Below are 19,485 nucleotides of genomic sequence, written 5' to 3' on the forward strand. Positions count from 1 at the left end.
ACCTGGGGGAAGTCATGCAGTCCGTCAGCCTCTCCCTTGCCGCCCTCCAGGTCCCCCAGCTCCAGCTCCAAGGTCTCCAGGCTGCGGGCACACAGGGGGCAGCCCAGCAGCTCCAGTAGCAGAGGACTGGGCACCACGCCAGCCAGCTGGTACAGCACACTCTGGTGACCTGCCAGGGGCATGATGGGTAAGGGTCAGATGTTATATAAGATATGGCTCCTGAACTTTGGAGACTTTTGATCAGTTATGTTACAGTACATATGTCGCATAATAATGATATTATTAAAAACAGTGAAAATGTAACAAAAAAAAGAGCAAAAATTGTAAAACATATTAAGAAAAAGCAAATATGTTTAACTATTAATACATATTAATATACTGTGTCATCCATAACACAAAGTTGTCTTTGAATATATATTCTATCTTTTTTGTTTAGCATTCTTTTTAAATGAAAAAACCCTTATAGATATCATATATAAAAAAAAAAATATATATATATATAATACACGTTTATATATGTATATATACACACAGACATATATACATGTATATACACCCAGACATATATGTATATATATAGTGTGTGTGTGTGTGTGTGTGTGTGTGTATATATATATATATATATATATATGTTGACTGACTCATGTGTCGTCAGTGAAAATGCTGCCTGTTTGTAAACTTTTTCATCCGAGGACCACATACTGAAATGTCAAAGTTTGTGTATATATATAAAGTTTACAAACAGGCAGCATTTTCACTGCCAACACGTGAGTCAGTCAACAGTGCAAACGTGTAAGATGAAGGTGAGAATGTGTTTAAGAACCATTTTGCACTTGCAGCTAGCCGTGGTTGCACAGCTGGAGCGTGACGAGGATCCTTCCACCCCTCGTGGGAACAGGAAATTGCAGTCTGGGGCCGAGCCACAGAATGAGCGTAATCGCTTGGCGGGAGTGAGGATGATGAGGAGGAGGAGGAGGGTCCTTTAGTCACAGTGCGCATTACGTGGGATGGGTTCCGCTCACATTTGAACTTATATGTACATTACCCATTCCCGGTAACTGCAAATTGATACCAGCACTCTGACAATGATTTGCCACTTGCCAAAATTTCTCGTTTTATTCATAGAAATTCAAATTTTTTTTAGGAGCTATTTACTTATTTTTAGTGACTGACTTTACATCATCGTCTTCATTTTACCATGAATAATTATATGTTTTCTATTTTAGTTTAAAAAATTTTAAATTTGTGAAATTAATTTTTCAAATAGGATATTTTGTTTTTTTCTCACATACACAGTGAGAAGGGGATTCAAATGGCCCCATTGGTCAGGGTTTACCAGACACATGAAACGTGACGAATTGGAGGCCGTGTGCCCCTACCTAGTGATTTGATTATTTTAAAATGTGTTTTGTAGCAATTGCAATTTTTGACCACAGCGTCACTAAATGTGCAGAGGGGCACTTTCTATCGTTTTCAGCGGACTGCATTGCAAAATGATTAACCTTCCCCTTTTTCTCTTACGCGAGATCCGCCTAGCAACGGGGCAATATGAACTTATTCCCTCCTGTCAAGTCTTGTTTAAAGATTCTGCAACATCCCGGGGATGCCTAATGTAAGGATTGCAAGTTGATAAATGCTTGTTTTCAGAATAAAATACTTTTGTCTTAAATGTTCTGCTAATTTCTGGATACCGATATAAAAATCTTAGTTTAGGATATCTTATCAAATAAAAAATGTTTTAGCGCCTTTGTGTTTATTAAATGTTAATTGTTTTAAAATTCAAATGTACCATTTATAAATGAGATAATTATGGAAGTAGCATTGTCCAGGAAGCTGAATGTGTTGTGTTGCGCCCTACGAAGTATTTGTACTGTAGGTATTGTACATATTAGACACTAGCTGTTTGATTGTAACATTCAGCTTCGATGTAGTTTTTTTTTTTTTTTAAACCAAATTTGGAGGTGTTGAAATCGCGATGTAAAATGGTTAATGCTAATAGTTGCCTGTCTATGACAAATCCAATGTAACTTAGCATCAAGCTAACACATTTTGGAATAATAATGCCTTACATTACGTGTGACGTCATGTACAGCAAAGGTATCAAAATATGGCAGCCTTTGATTTGACGTGAAGAGATACCCGGTAGTACCGAGGGAATTCAGTCAGTGCCTATAAAAGTACCGAATTTGGTACCCATCCCCACATGTCACCTACATAAAACTGTAACCTGTGATGAACGGGTTTTGTTTTTGTATACTACTCAAGGCAGGGTTTGGTTGATTGAACTCAAAAGAGTTAACGGCAGATTTTCATAAAAATTCCAAGAAATGTGGAAAAAGTGGCCAGGTTTTGGGGCTGATCCAGATCATTTCTACAACGTTACTACCTTCAGCTTATGTGTGTGTGTTTGCTGGCCTCCACCCGCAGAGACAAAGACTTGATGTTTCACTCCGTTTCTTTCATTCCACTATGAATATCTCAAAAAGTGTCATGCTATTTCAATGAAACTTTCAGGAAAAGTCAGAGATGGTTTAAGCGACATGTGATTACATTTTGGGGCTGATCCGGATTTTAATGTCTCGGTGCTTTTCTAGTCTTTTTTTAGTGTTGAGAGTAAAACTTCACACACCATGCAGGGATTTGTTTACATGTTTAAGTGTGACTATGCCTTGCAAATACACTCGCAAGTACAAGACGTTAGATGGCAGTAGTGTATAATTTCTGGTTTAATTTTTTGTTGTGCCCTAAAAGTGTTAATACTGTAAGAATTGTACTTATTACACTACGCAGCTAAATGGTAACATGCATCTTAAGTGTGGTTTTTATTAACACATTTGGAGGTGTTGCTATTTAAAATTGCTAATGCTAATCAGTAGAATGTCAATAACAAATCCAATGTATATTAGCATCAAGCTTGAAAAGTAGAGTTGTTTTTAAAATTTAGTGCATACCTGTGTACCAAAGATAATGCTCGATTATTCAATTTGTTAAGTCTGGGGACAAAGAACGGAAATACGTCAGAACAAGTATCGGTGGCGTCTTCTGTTAGCGGAATTTGCGTGTTGCGAACAAACAGTGCAATCTCTAGCTGTGTGAACACTGGGACACAGCTGTGGTAAATTTCGGCTGATTGTGCAGGTAAACACCTCGGTCAGAAATTTCCAATCATGCATGTTAATATTAGCATGTTTACGTTAGCATTTTAGCATTCTAACCTTTCATCTTATTTTGCAAACATACACATCAGTGTCAATTCACTTTTTTTTTTTTTTACCATAAACATGCCAATTGTTAGCATGCTAATATCAACATAGTAGCTTTTTACCTCATTTTGCAGGTATACACCTCAGAGTCAAACGTTTCATATTAAGCAAGCTAACGTTAGCACCTTTATTTTCTAATTTTAGCATGCTTGCTTTATACTTAATGGATCATGGAAACTAAACATTCCTGCCAAATCTCTGGTTTTCAGTCCTGACCTGTCACTGCAGTTCTATCAAGGAGAAGGTAAGGCAATGAAGAACGCTTCAAAGAAAGAACTGTTTGGCTGAAGGACAGGAAGTTGTTCTGATTAATGTTCTCTTTTAAACATGAGCAAACATAAAAATATGTCTAAACCAAAGACATATTTAAATACGAAAGTTTAAACTTGATTCTAGTATCCACCAGACCGATACTACCCTTGGTATCAATGAATCGATCCGTCTTGCCCATGGATGGGTACCATTCATTTTTGAACCGATAAGGTACCAATCGCTAGCATTTACACTGACACTAAACGGTTCCGATTCAGTACTTTTGTTTGTGTTGATAAATGATTTTTTTGATAACATTTCATTTTTTTATTCCAACATTTAGAAATGAGCTGATTATTAGTTGTTTTATTATCACGTTCCTGAGTCTTATCAGTAGGTTTCAAAGACAGTTGCAAGTCAAAGGCGTTAGATGGCAGTAGTGTGTAGTTTGTGTTGGCTAGTCTGTTCAGTCTCTGCTGTCTAGTCTTCTGTTGCGCCCTAAAAAGTGTTATTACTGTAAGTATTGCATCGGCACCAGCTGTTTAATGTAGCGTGCCTCTTGGTTGTAGTTGTCATAGACACATTTGGAGGTGTTGAAATGTAAAATCACTAATGCTAATCCATAGCATGTCAATAGCAAAGCCAACCCATATTAGTGGAGCCTTTTCACTTTTTTGAGTCGCCTTGTGGTTCGAGTGGCCGCCCTGAGATCGGTTGGTTGTGAGTTCAAACCCTGACCGAGTCATACCGAAGACTGTACAAATGGGACCCGTTACCTCCCTGCTTGGCACTCAGCATCAAGGGTTGGAATTGGGGGTTAAATGCAAGTGCAAGATGGCGGCGCCCGGACGGGCTGCGACACTGCGGTGCTCTTGCTAAAGATGGAACATTTGGCGGAAATGCCGGACAGTTCTGCAGACTTCATGGCTGGCTCGCATCGTGGTCACTCCGTGATCACGTACGACCGCCAGACACTTCTGGATATGGACGTATCGGGCCGTTTTGGACTGATAGACGCGTGCGTGCTAAACATGCTAACTAGCATGGGAATACTTCGGCGGCTACATCCAGCGGCCTGTGAAGCAGGGGAGTCTATTAGCAGCGGGGGCCGTCTACGGAACAGACGCCAGCGGTGTGATCGGAAACGCGGATGCCGAGCGGGGCTTAAAACAAAGCAGAAGGCTAATCCCCACAGAACACCACTTCCCTCCATCCTGAAGACGGATTTAGATGAAAGATGCGAGACTACTGGTCTTGGTGAGGAGTCAGTTAAATTAGAACAAGTTTTTTCTGCTTTGAGTGTTTCAGAGTTGGACATGTGTTTTACCGAGGTGGCAAACTATGATGTGTGCAGTTTATCAAAGCAACAAACAAACAATCGGAAAATCCCCGTTACTGAGGAGGCTAACCATGATGCGTGCAGTTTATCAAAGCAACAATAAAAAACAATCGGAACATTCCCGTCGTATCAATTCCTAGATATGGTCGTAATTATACTGAATGCACTGGGCATAATAAACACAACATTATTAATATTGCTACTACGGATAATTTGATCAAAAATTCCCTAAAACAGCCCACTACCTATAATATAGGTTTTTTAAACATAAGATCATTGTCTCCCAAAACGTTGTTAGTTAATGATATCATCAGAGACAACAATCTTAACGTCATCGGTCTCAGTGAAACCTGGCTTAAACCAAACGACTTTTTTGCGCTAAATGAGGTATGTCCTCCTAACTTTACACATGCGCATATTGCCCGTCCGCTTAAAAGGGGTGGGGGGGTCGCACTAATATACAACGAAAACTTTAACCTTAGTCCTAACATAAATAATAAATATAAATCGTTTGAGGTGCTTACTATGAGGTCTGTCACACTGCTGCCTCTACACCTGGCTGTTATCTACCGCCCCCCAGGGCCCTATTCGGACTTTATCAATGAATTCTCAGAGTTCCTTGCTGATCTAGTGACACACGCCGATAATATAATCATAATGAGGGACTTTAATATCCATATGAATACCCCATCGGACCCACCGTGCGTAGCGCTCCAGACTATAATTGATAGCTGTGGTCTCACACAAATAATAAATGAACCCACGCATCGCAACGGTAATACGATAGACCTAGTGCTTGTCAGGGGTATCACCGCTTCCAAAGTTACGATACTCCCGTATACTAAAGTATTGTCCGATCATTACCTTATAAAATTCGAGGTTCAGACGCATGTTCGTCAAACTAATAATAATAATAACTGCTATAGCAGCCGCAACATTAATACGGCCACAACGACAACTCTTGCTGACCTACTGCCCTCGGTGATGGCACCATTCCCAAATTATGTGGGCTCTATTGATAACCTCACTAACAACTTTAACGACGCCCTGCGCGAAACCATTGATAACATAGCACCGCTAAAGTTAAAAAAGGCTCCAAAAAAGCGCACCCCGTGGTTTACAGAAGAAACTAGAGCTCAGAAATTATTATGCAGAAAGCTGGAACGCAAATGGCGCACGACTAAACTTGAGGTGCACCATCAAGCATGGAGTGATGGTTTAATAACTTATAAACGCATGCTTACCTTAGCTAAAGCTAATTATTACTCAAATCTCATCCACCGTAATAAAAACGATCTTAAATTTTTGTTTAGTACGGTAGCATCGCTAACCCAACAAGGGACTCCTTCCAGTAGCTCCACCCACTCAGCTGATGACTTTATGCAATTCTTTAGTAAGAAAATTGAAGTCATTAGAAAGGAGATTAAAGACAATGCGTCCCAGCTACAACGGGGTTCTATTAACTCTGACACGATTGTATATACGGCGGATACTGCCCTCCAAAATAGTTTCTCTCGTTTTGAGGAAATAACATTAGAGGAATTGTTACAACGTGTAAATGGAATAAAACAAACAACATGTTTACTTGACCCTCTTACTGGGAAACTGATCAAGGAGCTCTTTGTATTATTAGGTCCATCAGTGCTAAATATTGTAAACTTATCACTTTCCTCGGGCACTGTTCCCCTAGCATTCAAAAAAGCGGTTATTCATCCTCTTCTTAAAAGACCTAACCTCGATCCTGACCTCATGCTAAACTACCGACCGGTGTCTCACCTTCCCTTTATTTCAAAAATCCTCGAAAAAATTGTTGCGGAGCAGTTAAATGAACACTTAGCGTCTAACAATCTATGTGAAACCTTTCAATCCGGTTTCAGGGCAAATCACTCGACGGAGACAGCCCTCGCAAAAATGACTAATGATCTATTGCTAACGATGGATTCTGATGCGTCCTCTATGTTGCTGCTCCTCGATCTTAGCGCTGCTTTCGATACTGTCGATCATAATATTTTATTAGAACGTATCAAAACACGAATTGGTATGTCAGACTTAGCCCTGTCTTGGTTTAACTCTTATCTTACTGATAGGATGCAGTGTGTCTCCCATAACAATGTAACCTCGGACTACGTTAAGGGAACGTGTGGAGTTCCCCAGGGTTCGGTCCTTGGCCCTGCACTCTTCAGCATCTACATGCTGCCGCTAGGTGACATCATACGCAAATACGGTGTTAGCTTTCACTGTTATGCTGATGACACCCAACTCTACATGCCCCTAAAGCTGACCAACATGCCGGATTGTAGTCAGCTGGAGGCGTGTCTTAATGAAATTAAACAATGGATGTCCGCTAACTTTTTGCAACTCAACGCCAAAAGAACGGAAATGCTGATTATCGGTCCTGCTAGACACCGAACCCTATTTAATAATACAACTCTAACATTTGACAACCAAACAATTAAACAAGACGACACGGTAAAGAATCTGGGTATTATCTTCGACCCAACTCTCTCCTTTGAGGCACACATTAAAAGCGTTACTAAAACGGCCTTCTTTCATCTCCGCAATATCGCTAAAATTCGCTCCATTCTGTCCACTAAAGACGCTGAGATCATTATCCATGCGTTTGTTACGTCTCGCCTCGACTACTGTAACGTATTATTTTCGGGTCTCCCCATGTCTAGCATTAAAAGATTACAGTTGGTACAAAATGCGGCTGCTAGACTTTTGACAAGAACAAGAAAGTTTGATCACATTACGCCTGTACTGGCTCACCTGCACTGGCTTCCTGTGCACTTAAGATGTGACTTTAAGGTTTTACTACTTACGTATAAAATACTACACGGTCTAGCTCCATCCTATCTTGCCGATTGTATTGTACCATATGTCCCGGCAAGAAATCTGCGTTCAAAGGACTCCGGCTTATTAGTGATCCCCAAAGCCCAAAAAAAGTCTGCGGGCTGTAGAGCTTTTTCATTTCGGGCTCCAGTACTCTGGAATGCCCTCCCGGTAACAGTTCGAGATGCCACCTCAGTAGAAGCATTTAAGTCTCACCTTAAAACTCATTTGTATACTCTAGCCTTTAAATAGACTCCCTTTTTAGACCAGTTGATCTGCCGTTTCTCTTCTTTTTCTTCTATGTCCCACTCTCCTTTGTGGAGGGAGTCCGGTCCGATCCGGTGGCCATGTACTGCTCGCCTGTGTATCGGCTGGGGACATCTCTGCGCTGCTGATCAGCCTCCGCTTGGGATGGTTTCCTACTGGCTCCGCTGTGAACGGGACTCTCGCTGCTGTGTTGGATCCGCTTTGGACTGGACTCTCGCGACTGTGTTGGATCCATTATGGATTGATCTTTCACAGTATCATGTTCTCATATGTTCTCATAGTCATCAGTATCATCAGTATCACAGTATCATGTTCTCATAGTCATCATTGTCACCGACGTCCCACTGGGTCATTATTGTCACCGATGTCCCACTGGGTGTGAGTTTTCCTTGCCCTTATGTGGGCCTACCGAGGATGTCGTAGTGGTTTGTGCAGCCCTTTGAGACACTAGTGATTTAGGGCTATATAAGTAAACATTGATTGATTGATTGATTGATAAATCAACCAAAAAGTGGTTCCCGGGCGCGGCACCGCTGCTGCCCACTGCTACCCACACCTCCCAGGGGGTGAACAAGGGGATGGGTCAAATGCAGAGGACAAATTTCACCACATCTAGTGTGTGTGACAATCATTGGTACTTTAACTTTAACTTCTTTGTAGGCATTGAAAATAGTAACATTGCCTCCAGGGAGTTTGGCTGAGTCCGCTCTCAGTGCTGCTGGAGTGATCCCCAAGTGCCGAAGCAGTGCGAAGGGGAAGCTGAGTTGTCACTCGTAACATGGCCTGATTGGATTTTACGTGAATTAGTCGGTGCCAAAAAAGTACCGGATTCGCTACCCATCCTTAGGATTGCCCTTGGCGGAGGTCGCTGGGCAGCAACTGGGCAGCCTAACAACTGTTGCCACGTCATCCCCGCTCTATCTCTTAATTAATCCACTTTTTAGTATTTGCTTGATTTCTTCCGCTTCCATCCAAACTTCTTAACTTTACCAAGCCCTTGGTTCTTGTGTAGTTTCAAGCTCGTTCAGCAGATATCTTCACTAGTAGCTTTCTCTGTGTAACATGTTTAGCATCATACTCCAGTGGTGATATTAACAATAATATTAAAAAAAATGGGAAGTCCTCAAAGGCTTATTTTGAAAATGTAATTTTGTTTATAGATTATATTCAATCTGTTGTTGCGTTCCCTAATTTGAGTGTATATACAGTGGGGCAAAAAAAGTATTTAGTCAGCCACCGATTGTGCAAGTTCTCCCACTTAAAATGATGACAGAGGTCTGTAATTTTCATCATAGGTACACTTCAACTGTGAGAGACAGAATGTGAAAAAAAAAATGCAGGAATTTACATTGTCGGAATTTCAAAGAATTTATTTGTAAATTATGGTGGAAAATAAGTATTTGGTCAACCATTTAAAGCTCTCACTGATGGAAGGAGGTTTTGGCTCAAAATCTCACAATACATGGCCCCATTCATACTTTCCTTAACACGGATCAATCGTCCTGTCCCCTTAGCAGAAAAACAGCCCCAAAGCATGATGTTTCCACCCCCATGTTTCACAGTAGGTATGGTGTTCTTGGGATGCAACTCAGTATTCTTCTTCCTCCAAACACGACAAGTTGAGTTTATACCAAAAAGTTCTATTTTGGTTTCATCTGACCACATGACATTCTCCCAATCCTCTGCTGTATCATCCGTGTATCCATTTCTGTATAAACTCAACTCGTCGCGTTTGGAGGAAGAAGAATACTTAGTTGCATCCCAAGAACACCATACCTACTATGATGAAAATTACAGACCTGTGTCATCATTTTAAGTGGGAGAACTTGCACAATCGGTGGCTGACTAAATACTTTTTTGCCCCACTGTAAATGAAGGTGTGTGTTGCTGAGCCCGACCTGGACATAATCTGGACTGGACCTGGTTTTAAGAACTCTTTAAACAATCTAATTTTATTGACAACTTGGTCTGGTGAAGATAAGATCCTTTAAAAAAAAAAAATAAGATAGATAAATAAAGAACATTTTCTAATTATAAGTGTATCTTGTGTTTTTTATGTTGATTTAATATAAATAAATAAATAAATAATTAAATAAATAAATAAATAATAATAATAATTAAAGCTGCAATCAGCGATGGACAGGACTGACTTTTGCTGGTGTTTCCTGCCTTTACCCATTCAACATATCTTTACCTGCACGTTACCTACCTTTCCTAAATCTTGGGGTCACACTAGTGCTTCTTTCTTTCACCCATACACACTGGTGCTTCCTGCCATCACCCGGATAACATATCTTTACCTGCGCGTTACCTACCTTCTCTGTATCCTGGTGTCAAACCTGTGCCTCCTTCTTTCACCCAGTCAACATATCTTTACCCGCACAGTACCTAACTTCTCTGCATTGTGTGGTCACGCTGGTGCTTCCTGCTTTTAAGAGGCCATCTTGAGACGGCAGCAGCGCAGCAGCATCAGTGCAGCAGCATCAGCGCTACAGCATCAGCGAGCGGTTCTTGGAAGGCTCGTAAAATCAAACCCGAAGCAGTTAGAAAAACTCTTTGCGCAAATTTTAATCAGAAGGGTTCAATCTCTTTCCTGTGCGAGTTTGAAGCCAACTCAACAAACACGCTCAGAGGAGATAATGTTTGAAAAAAGGTGACAGGTTTTTCCAAACTTTTGTTTTGAAGGAGTATTTGCCAACTTCCTGTTGATTTTGGCTGAAGAATGTAAATTAATGAAGCAGTTTTGTCTGTGCTTTCTTCCTAGAAGCAGTTTGGTCTGTGTTTTATTCCTAGGGGGTGCTAGAGCGCAATTTTGAGTTTTGGGTTTTGGTTTTTTATTAGATCGCAATTTTCGCCAATCCTGATGTGTGTGTCCAGTTTGGTGAGTTTTGAAGCATTTTAAAGGGGTCAAATTAAAACTCAAATAGGCAAAAATTAAATGTTTTAGGAAACTTTTGTTTTATAGAGATTTTTGCCAACTTTTTGTTGATTTTTTCAGAAGGAGGTCAGTGTATGAAATCTAGGTCTATGTCAGACCTACATAGAGGTTTTTGTTTTATGTCTCTACGACATTCCTAACGCAAGTTACATGCAGTTTTGTCTGTGTTTTTTCTTAGGGGACGCTAGAGCACAATTTTGAATTTTTTGATTAGATCGCAATTTTCGCCAGTCCTGATTTGTGTGTCAAATTTGGTGAGTTTTGAAGCATATTAAGGGGGTCAAATTACAGCTCAAAGAGGCGGTGGTATAATAATAATAAAACCTTAGAAATACAATAGGGTCCTCTGTCCCAAAGGGACATTCGGTCCCTAATAATAATAGTATTTATCATTTATTAGCTGCACTGGAAAATTATCGACAGAGGGGAGCCACTCGGTTTTAGGCGATACAGTTAGGTGCTGGAAGAAACGTTTAAAGATGTGGATGGTTCCGTGTGAACGGGCAATGTAAGACCTGGTTTCCTGCGAAGGCCATCCCTAAAGTACATTCCGCTTCAAACTGCCCTGGTGTGATTCTGCCATGTTTGTGGGAGTGGCTTCTTACTGTGTTGTCCTACGAGCTGGTAGAGCTTGGTCAGTTTGTCGGCGTGTTCCGACGCGGGGTGGTTCGGCGGATGCGGCTCCGGACTGTGGCCCCCCTGCTGGGAGTGAGGCGGCGGCGTCTTGCTGCTGTAGCTGCAGACGAAGGACGGCAGGATGGTGGGGTAGTTCATGCCGCCGTTCAGTCTCCTCAGCAAGGCCCCCATGCCTTGGCTGACCACCGACTGACCGCCGCTGTTCCCGTTAGAACTCCTTTGACCGACAGGGAGCGACTTCATCTCCAGCTCCTCCGCTCCTCCGGCGACTCCTTCTGTGTCCGAGTGTTCGGCGCTGGTGGCGGCCATGGTGTGCTGCCCGCCGTTGCTGAGCCGGCAGTGGTGGTGCTGATGGTGTTGCAACAGGTTGTGGATGGGTCTCAGCCACCGAGCGCTACCTGGGCCTCTGCTGGAGCCGGGGCCGTGTCCGTTACCTCCAGCGGTGCCGCCTCCGCCACTGCCGTTAGGGTTCACCTTTTTACGACGTTTACTGGGGGGAGGAACACAAAAATGGTCACCGACACAGAACACAAATACCTTTCATTGAGAGATGTTGGAGGATCATTTTCTTTGTTTTTTGAACACAATCATCTCAAGTGGTGTGAAGACTTTTCATTTCCAAACATTGATAATAATTATAATTAGGAATGTCGAAAAAAAACAAGTCAACTCGTGTGATTGATGGCAAAAAAAGTATTGCCTTAAATGTGTATGAACACAAATTAATCACTCCATTTATTTTGACGCCACATGCTCCTTTATTTTAACTGTGGATGTTACATGCAGTGCAAAAATTTTAATAGATATTCTTCTTTTCTCCCTCTTTTGTGTATTTTTTCCAATATTTTTGCTGAGGTTTTTTGTTGATTTATTTTCCACCTTTTTTTCATTGTTTCCTTTTTTTCACGTCCCCCTTTTTTCCATGTATCCCCTTAATGTCATTTTTCACATTTGTATCCATATTTCACCACATCCCTCCACCCCATTCGTTTTCCTTTTTCCTCTTTTTCATTTTCCCCCTTTTCATTTCCACCTTTTTGAATTGCCCCACTTTTTTAAGTAGGTCCCCTTTTTTCAATTCCTCCTTTTTTCATGTTTACCCTTTTTCCATTTCACTCCATTTTTTTCATTTTCCCCCTTTTTATATTCTCTTTTTTATTTACCCCCTTTCTTACATTTCTCTCTCTTTTTTAACTTTTTTTAAGGTGTTCCCCTTTTTTCTGACACGATGGCGAGGCATAATGGATGCGTGTTGCTACCCCAGGGATGCAAGAGGACCAGGACAGGCAGGAGTTGCAGGTAAGATTAGATTTAATACAAAAACAAAAATAATACTGGTACAAAATGCAAAGAAAAGGCGTGCCGAATGCACGGAGAGCTATGCTAATAATTAGCAACGAGAGCAGAGTACAGGAATAGAGGTGCAGAGCGCACGCAAAGCTAAGGCGAGACTTAGCAATAGTGATTACAAAAATAAGAACCAACGTGCGTGTTGCAAGTAGCAAACAAAACAGCCAGGAGGAACTAAGGTAGCAGGTGGTCTTAAATACAACACAAATAATTCAAAACAGGTGTGCGTAATGAGTCCGTGCAGGAGGCATACTTATGTTGCCATGGTGACAATACAAAACAAGGAAGTGCGCTAACAAACGGGATCGGTAGAGTCCAAAACATGATCAAAACATAGTAGGACAATACAAAAAAGACAAACATGCTAGAGATGTGTGATCCGGAAGCCGGATCACAACATTACCCCCCCCTTAAGGGGCAGATCCCAGATGCCCCCAAAAAACTGCAATAAAGAGAACCCCCTCCCAAAACCAGAAAGTTCACAAACGAAGGGAGGGCGGAAGGAGTCCACGGTGGAGGGTCGCCAGATCGCATGTCCCCGAATCCACCGAGGACACATCATGTGGCGGCGGCGGGTGGAACGCTGCTGCCGAAAAAGTTTTGGCGGGCGACCTCGAAAAGGCCACATTAGTGGCCGCCTCGCAGGATGAGGTGCCCGGCGAGGCGGACGACCCGGGCACGGCCACATCCGTGGCCGACATGGAGGAGGGAGTATCTGGCGAGGAGGATGACCTCGCAGAGGCCACGCCCGTGGTCGACGTGGTGGACGACGCCTCAGCACCGAAATCCCAGCAGGCTTGGAAGCAGCAGACGAGGGTGCGGGGACTGCAGCCAAAGCAGGCCCGAGTGCAGCTGGCGAGGATGATGCGGGTGCTGCAGCCGCAGGAGTCGTCGGAGGCGGCCTGGGAGCCGCAGGAGTCGTCGGAGGCGGCCTGGGAGCCGCAGGAGTCGTCGGAGGCGGCCTGGGAGCCGCAGGAGTCGTCGGAGGCGGCCTGGGAGCCGCAGGAGTCGTCGGAGGCGGCCTGGGAGCCGCAGGAGTCGTCGGAGGCGGCCTGGGAGCCGCAGGAGTCGTCGGTGGTGCTGGTGTGGGCTCCAGCCCCGTCGTCGGCGCTGGTGTGGGCTCCAGCCCCGTCGTCGGCGCTGGTGTGGGCTCCAGCCCCGTCGTCGGCGCTGGTGTGGGCTCCAGCCCCGTCGTCGGCGCTGGTGTGGGCTCCAGCCCCGTCGTCGGCGCTGGTGTGGGCTCCAGCCCCGTCGTCGGCGCTGGTGTGGGCTCCAGCCCCGTCGTCGGCGCTGGTGTGGGCTCCAGCCCCGTCGTCGGCGGTGCTTGGCGGCACGGAGCTGGCACCGGTGCTTGGCGGCACGGAGCTGGCACCGGTACCTGTCGTGGTGCTGGTACCGGAGTGGGCTCCAGCCTTGGAGTTTGTGCTGGTGTGAGAACCAGACTGGGAGTTTGTGCTGGTGTGAGAACCAGACTGGGAGCTGGTGTGAGAACCAGACTGGGAGCTGGTGTGAGAACCAGACTGGGAGCTGGTGTGAGAACCAGACTGGGAGCTGGTGTGAGAACCAGACTGGGAGCTGGTGTGAGAACCAGACTGGGAGCTGGTGTGAGAACCAGACTGGGAGCAGGTGTCGGCTTCAGCCGAGGAGCAGGTGTCGGCTTCAGCCGAGGAGCAGGAGTCGGCTTCAGCCGAGGAGCAGGAGTCGGCGTCAGCCGAGGAGCAGGAGTCGGCGTCAGCCGAGGAGCAGGAGTCGGCGTCAGCCGAGGAGCAGGTGTCGGCGTCAGCCGAGGAGCACTAAGAGACTGGCAGAGAGGAGGACTAGGACTACTATGAGGATTTAGACTAACACTAGGACTTGGGCAAGGACTTGTGTGAGGACCAGTACTTACAATCAAACTAGTGCTTTTATAAGGACTTGGGCAAGGACCAGGACTTACAGTGACACTGGGGCTCGGACAAGAATTTGGGCAAGGACTAGGGTTACTGTGAGGACTAAGACCACGAGGGGAATTAGGACAAGGACTACGATCAAGACTACACGAAGGTACGTAACTGGGACCGGGACTTGGACTACCATTAAGAGAATGACTTGAACAAGGACTTGGGCTAGGACTCGGACTACGACTCAGTCTACGAGTTGATCTACAATGTTGGCCAGAAGTCGGACCAGGACTGGGACTAGGCTTGAACACCGGTGGTGGAGGGCGCACTGGAGGTAGTGGACTAGCGAGTCGAAAAGTCGGTGGAGGAGGTCTAGGTGGCCTTAGTGGCTTGACCGGGGGAAACACAGGTGGAGGAGGTCTACTAGGAGGAGCTAAGCGGAATATCGGTGGAGGTGGCCTCATAGGAGGCTGCGGTTTGACAGTTAGCATCTGAGCTACTTCCCCACCAAAGCTATAGGCCTTAGCCCCTCCCTCCAGACGGGGATCCCAGACCCGTTCCCTATGGTCAGGGACTGACCTTAAGGGAGGGTGGTGTGAGGTTTGGAGGTGGGCAGACTCCTCCCCTTTAAGTTGACCAACGTGTCCTTTTGAAAAAGGAGAAAAAAACCCAGACTTGGGCGGGGAACGGGGCTTAAGAGGTGGAGGAAGAAAAGTAGGTAGCTCATGTTGCCTTAGTTTGCATCTAGAAATAACATCTGTATAGAACTTAGTTGTGTCTATAGAGTCCAAAAAATCATAGTCAATATTTGAAACAGGTTGAGAATAAGACTCAACAATATAAAAATCCTCAGAAAAAATATCATCGACAGGGGGTGGTATTGAGTCACCAGGGGGCGTTGACGAAATGACGTCACCGTGATGGACCGGTGGGCCGGAGGTATGCCCTGGCCTTACAGCCCAGTCGGAAGAGTGGTTGGAATATGGAGAAAAAACAAAACTTCCAAACCTCAGGGAAGAGTACTGGGCTGTTGTCTGCGCGCTGCTGTCCGGGGAAAAAGTCTTCGCGGCTTGGCGAAGGGAAGACTTTTGGTGGTCCACTGCGAGGCGGCGTTGTGCTGGCTGTTTTCTGACACGATGGCGAGGCATAATGGATGCGTGTTGCTACCCCAGGGATGCAAGAGGACCAGGACAGGCAGGAGTTGCAGGTAAGATTAGATTTAATACAAAAACAAAAATAATACTGGTACAAAATGCAAAGAAAAGGCGTGCCGAATGCACGGAGAGCTATGCTAATAATTAGCAACGAGAGCAGAGTACAGGAATAGAGGTGCAGAGCGCACGCAAAGCTAAGGCGAGACTTAGCAATAGTGATTACAAAAATAAGAACCAACGTGCGTGTTGCAAGTAGCAAACAAAACAGCCAGGAGGAACTAAGGTAGCAGGTGGTCTTAAATACAACACAAATAATTCAAAACAGGTGTGCGTAATGAGTCCGTGCAGGAGGCATACTTATGTTGCCATGGTGACAATACAAAACAAGGAAGTGCGCTAACAAACGGGATCGGTAGAGTCCAAAACATGATCAAAACATAGTAGGACAATACAAAAAAAGACAAACATGCTAGAGATGTGTGATCCGGAAGCCGGATCACAACATTTTCCTTTTCACTGTTTTCATTTCACCCCATTTTTAAAATTTTTCCACCTTTTTTAATTTCCCCCTTTTTAATTTTCTCTTTTTTATTTTCCCCTTTCCTAATTCCCTTCCCCCTTTTTGTCCACTTTTTTAATCTCCCACTTTTTTAATTTTCTCTTTTTTAATTCAACCCCTTTCTTAAATGTTTCCCTCTTTTTTCTTTTTTTTTTCAACGTTATTTTTAATTTCCCACGTTTTCATTACACACAATTTTTTTTTCATTTACCCCCCTTTTTAGTTTTGTCCACCTTTTTTCATTTACCTCTTTTTCATTTTCTTTCTTTTTTAATTTACCTCTTTCTTAAAGGCCTACTGAAACCCAATGATGAAATATTAACATTGCAACACATGCCAATACGGACTTTTTAGTTAATTAAATTACAATTTTAAATTTCCCATGAGTTTCGTCCTGGAAACGTCGTATAATGATGACGTGTACGCAAGACGTCACGGGTTTTTAGGAAGTATAAACGCTGCACACACACACAGCTAAATGTAGTCTGCTTTAACGGCACAATTACACAGTATTTTAGATATCTGTGTTGCTAAATCTTTTGCAATTTGTTCAATTAATATTGGAGAAGTCACAGTAGAAAGATGGAGTTGGGAAGTTTTAGCCTCTAGCCACACAAACACACGGTGATTCCTTGTTTAAAATTCCTGGAGGTGAAACGTTACTATGGATCAGAGCGCGGTCAAGCGAGCATGAATCAAGACGGAATGTCAACCAGCAGGTTTCGGTGAGAAAATTGTGGTTAAAAAGTCGCTTCTTACCGGAGAAAAGCTGAGCTTGTGTCGTCCATGAAGCTGCCGTCGACTCCCCTGAGACACTGCGCGTCAACACACCCGTGGAGACACCCTTCCGCCTATCAGGTACTATTTAACTCACTAAAACACTAGCAACACAATAGAAGGATAAGGGATTTCCCAGAATTATCCTAGTAAATGTGTCTAAAAACATCGGAATCCGTCCCAATCGCGTTTTTTTTTTAACTTTCTTTTCTTTTCTTTTTTTTCTAGTCCATCGCTATCAATATCCTCAAACACAAATCTTTCGGGATTTTTAAAATGCATTTTATAGGAGCACACCTTTCCGAAAGCTTATATCTGACCTGTGCCAGCCGGAGTACACCCTCTGCACCCGGCGCGTGAGCTTGCGATACAGGTGACTGATGTAGCGCAGCATCTCCTCGTAGCACGAGCCCGGCTCGCTGTAGCTGGCCAGCGTGGAGTCGTTGGACATGTAGCGAGCGCGCTGCTCCCGCATCAGGGCGTTCTCGCGCTGCTTGGTCTCGGAGAACTGGGTGGCGATGACCACCAGGCACAAGTTGATCATGAAGAAGGAGCCCACCTGGTCGGCGACGTGGAGATGAAGAAGAGGCTCGGTGAGAAGCAAATAAAGCTAAAATGCTATCTGGAAACTGAACGTAAAGAAAAAAAACAATAAGGTGTACATAAAGCAGTATGTCGAAACTATGGCCCACGAGAGTTGTCAATTCATTTTAGAAAGTCAGTTAGCATGTTGCTACCTTGCAACCACAAAAAAGCAATTTTATCAGGTCTATGCTTTGAACAAACACGAGCGCAGCAATAACTTATTCGACCCAATGCAAACAACCTTCCCTAGTCAAGGTGCAAAAAAAATATCTTGACAAGACATGGTCACACTTGACACAATATATCACAATTTGTGGATATTATTAAAAAAAATGTCCATTCACCATGAAAAAAGTCAGAACAAAACAATCTCCACACTTATCCATACATTCATTCAACTATCATGACGTAATACATACATATTATTTGTGTATATATACATAGACATATATAGTCTAGGTTTCTGTGGTTTATCTGTTACACAGTGCTTGATATACGGAATATGCGTTAGGTCAGGAAAAAACACAGAGGCTATTTCATCCCTACAAGCCTAAAATCCCCTGAAGAGAAAGGAAACCTTCAAAACAGGCTTATAGGGATGAAATAGCCTGTGTTTTTTCTTGACCTAACGTGTATATATACATATATACAGTATATACATACATACATATATACATCTATATACATATTAATATAAATACATATATACAGTACATATACATATATACATATACTGATTATAATTGGATATTGTATATTATATATATAATATGTAAAAGTTGAACTTCTACCTTGTTTACTTCCGTAGCAACCTCCTTAAAAGTTTGTTATCAACCATAAATATCAAGCATCTTAAATGTGCCAAACATGTAAACATGCGGAGAGAGTGTTTTGCATGTTTCCCATCATGCATAGTAATGGATGTAATGGGTGTAATTTAGAACATGTTCATGGGGATTGGACTTTTTTTTTTTTCATAATATCCACAAAGTTCAGATAGATAGTACTAGATAGATAGTACTTTATTGATTCCTTCAGGAGAGTTCCTTCAGGAAAATTAAAAACACAGGTTGTCCTGTGTGACCATGTGTGTTGACCTTTATGTGCGTTGCATTTATTTTATTTTTTTTTTTGCACCATGACTTGGGAAGGGTGTTTGGGTTGTGTCATATAGGTGCTTTAATTTCACATCAATTTCATGGGTCATCGATCTGATTTACTCACATTTTCCACCAGGTGGCAGCAGAAATGTACCGTTCAGAAACTGTGTGATTTTTGAAGATTAATTTGCCTTGTTGAACTTGTGACTTTTTTCTGGACACCCCTGTGGAGGTATTGTTTAAACGATACCTTCAGATGAGTACTCTCAGTGCTGCTGGAGTGATCGCCAAGTGCAAAGAGCACTGGGTCAGGACGTGGCGCCGTTAGATTTTATGTGTTCCAAAAAAGTACTAGATTCACTACCCATCCCCAATTATGGTAATGCATAAAATGGCCAAAGTACTGTAAATAATACAGGTTTCTGGATGCATTTTAGAGGGCTTTCAAGGCAGAACAGCCCCGCATTGTTACCCGCCTCTTACTAGCAGTTGTTTACTGTTTAGAATATAAGGTGTGTGGACGATGGGCAAAACATTTTTTTTTTTTTAAACT

At 43.3% G+C, this 19,485-nt stretch overlaps 2 protein-coding genes across 2 annotated transcripts in view; both read right to left on the bottom strand.

The window, feature by feature from the left end:
- Positions 1-19,485, bottom strand: part of cacna1ha (calcium channel, voltage-dependent, T type, alpha 1H subunit a) — a 174,708-nt gene that overhangs the window by 112,779 nt on the left and 42,444 nt on the right. The window contains exons 7-9 of the mRNA XM_061905837.1: positions 17,568-17,806; positions 11,497-12,017; positions 3-169 (exon numbers count right to left, since the gene is read on the bottom strand). Coding sequence (XP_061761821.1) covers positions 3-169; positions 11,497-12,017; positions 17,568-17,806 — 927 coding nt within the window. The remainder of the gene's footprint in view (positions 1-2; positions 170-11,496; positions 12,018-17,567; positions 17,807-19,485) is intronic.
- Positions 12,857-17,494, bottom strand: LOC133556172 (proteoglycan 4-like). The gene is made up of 2 exons (XM_061905838.1): positions 15,458-17,494; positions 12,857-15,166 (listed from the first exon to the last, which is right to left on the bottom strand). The coding sequence occupies exons 1-2, from the start codon at positions 15,903-15,905 to the stop codon at positions 13,269-13,271; spliced, it is 2,346 nt and encodes a 781-aa protein (XP_061761822.1). The 5' UTR covers positions 15,906-17,494; the 3' UTR covers positions 12,857-13,268.

The sequence above is a fragment of the Nerophis ophidion genome, linkage group LG07 (assembly GCF_033978795.1).
Source record: "Nerophis ophidion isolate RoL-2023_Sa linkage group LG07, RoL_Noph_v1.0, whole genome shotgun sequence".
Classification (NCBI taxonomy): Eukaryota; Metazoa; Chordata; class Actinopteri; order Syngnathiformes; family Syngnathidae; genus Nerophis; species Nerophis ophidion.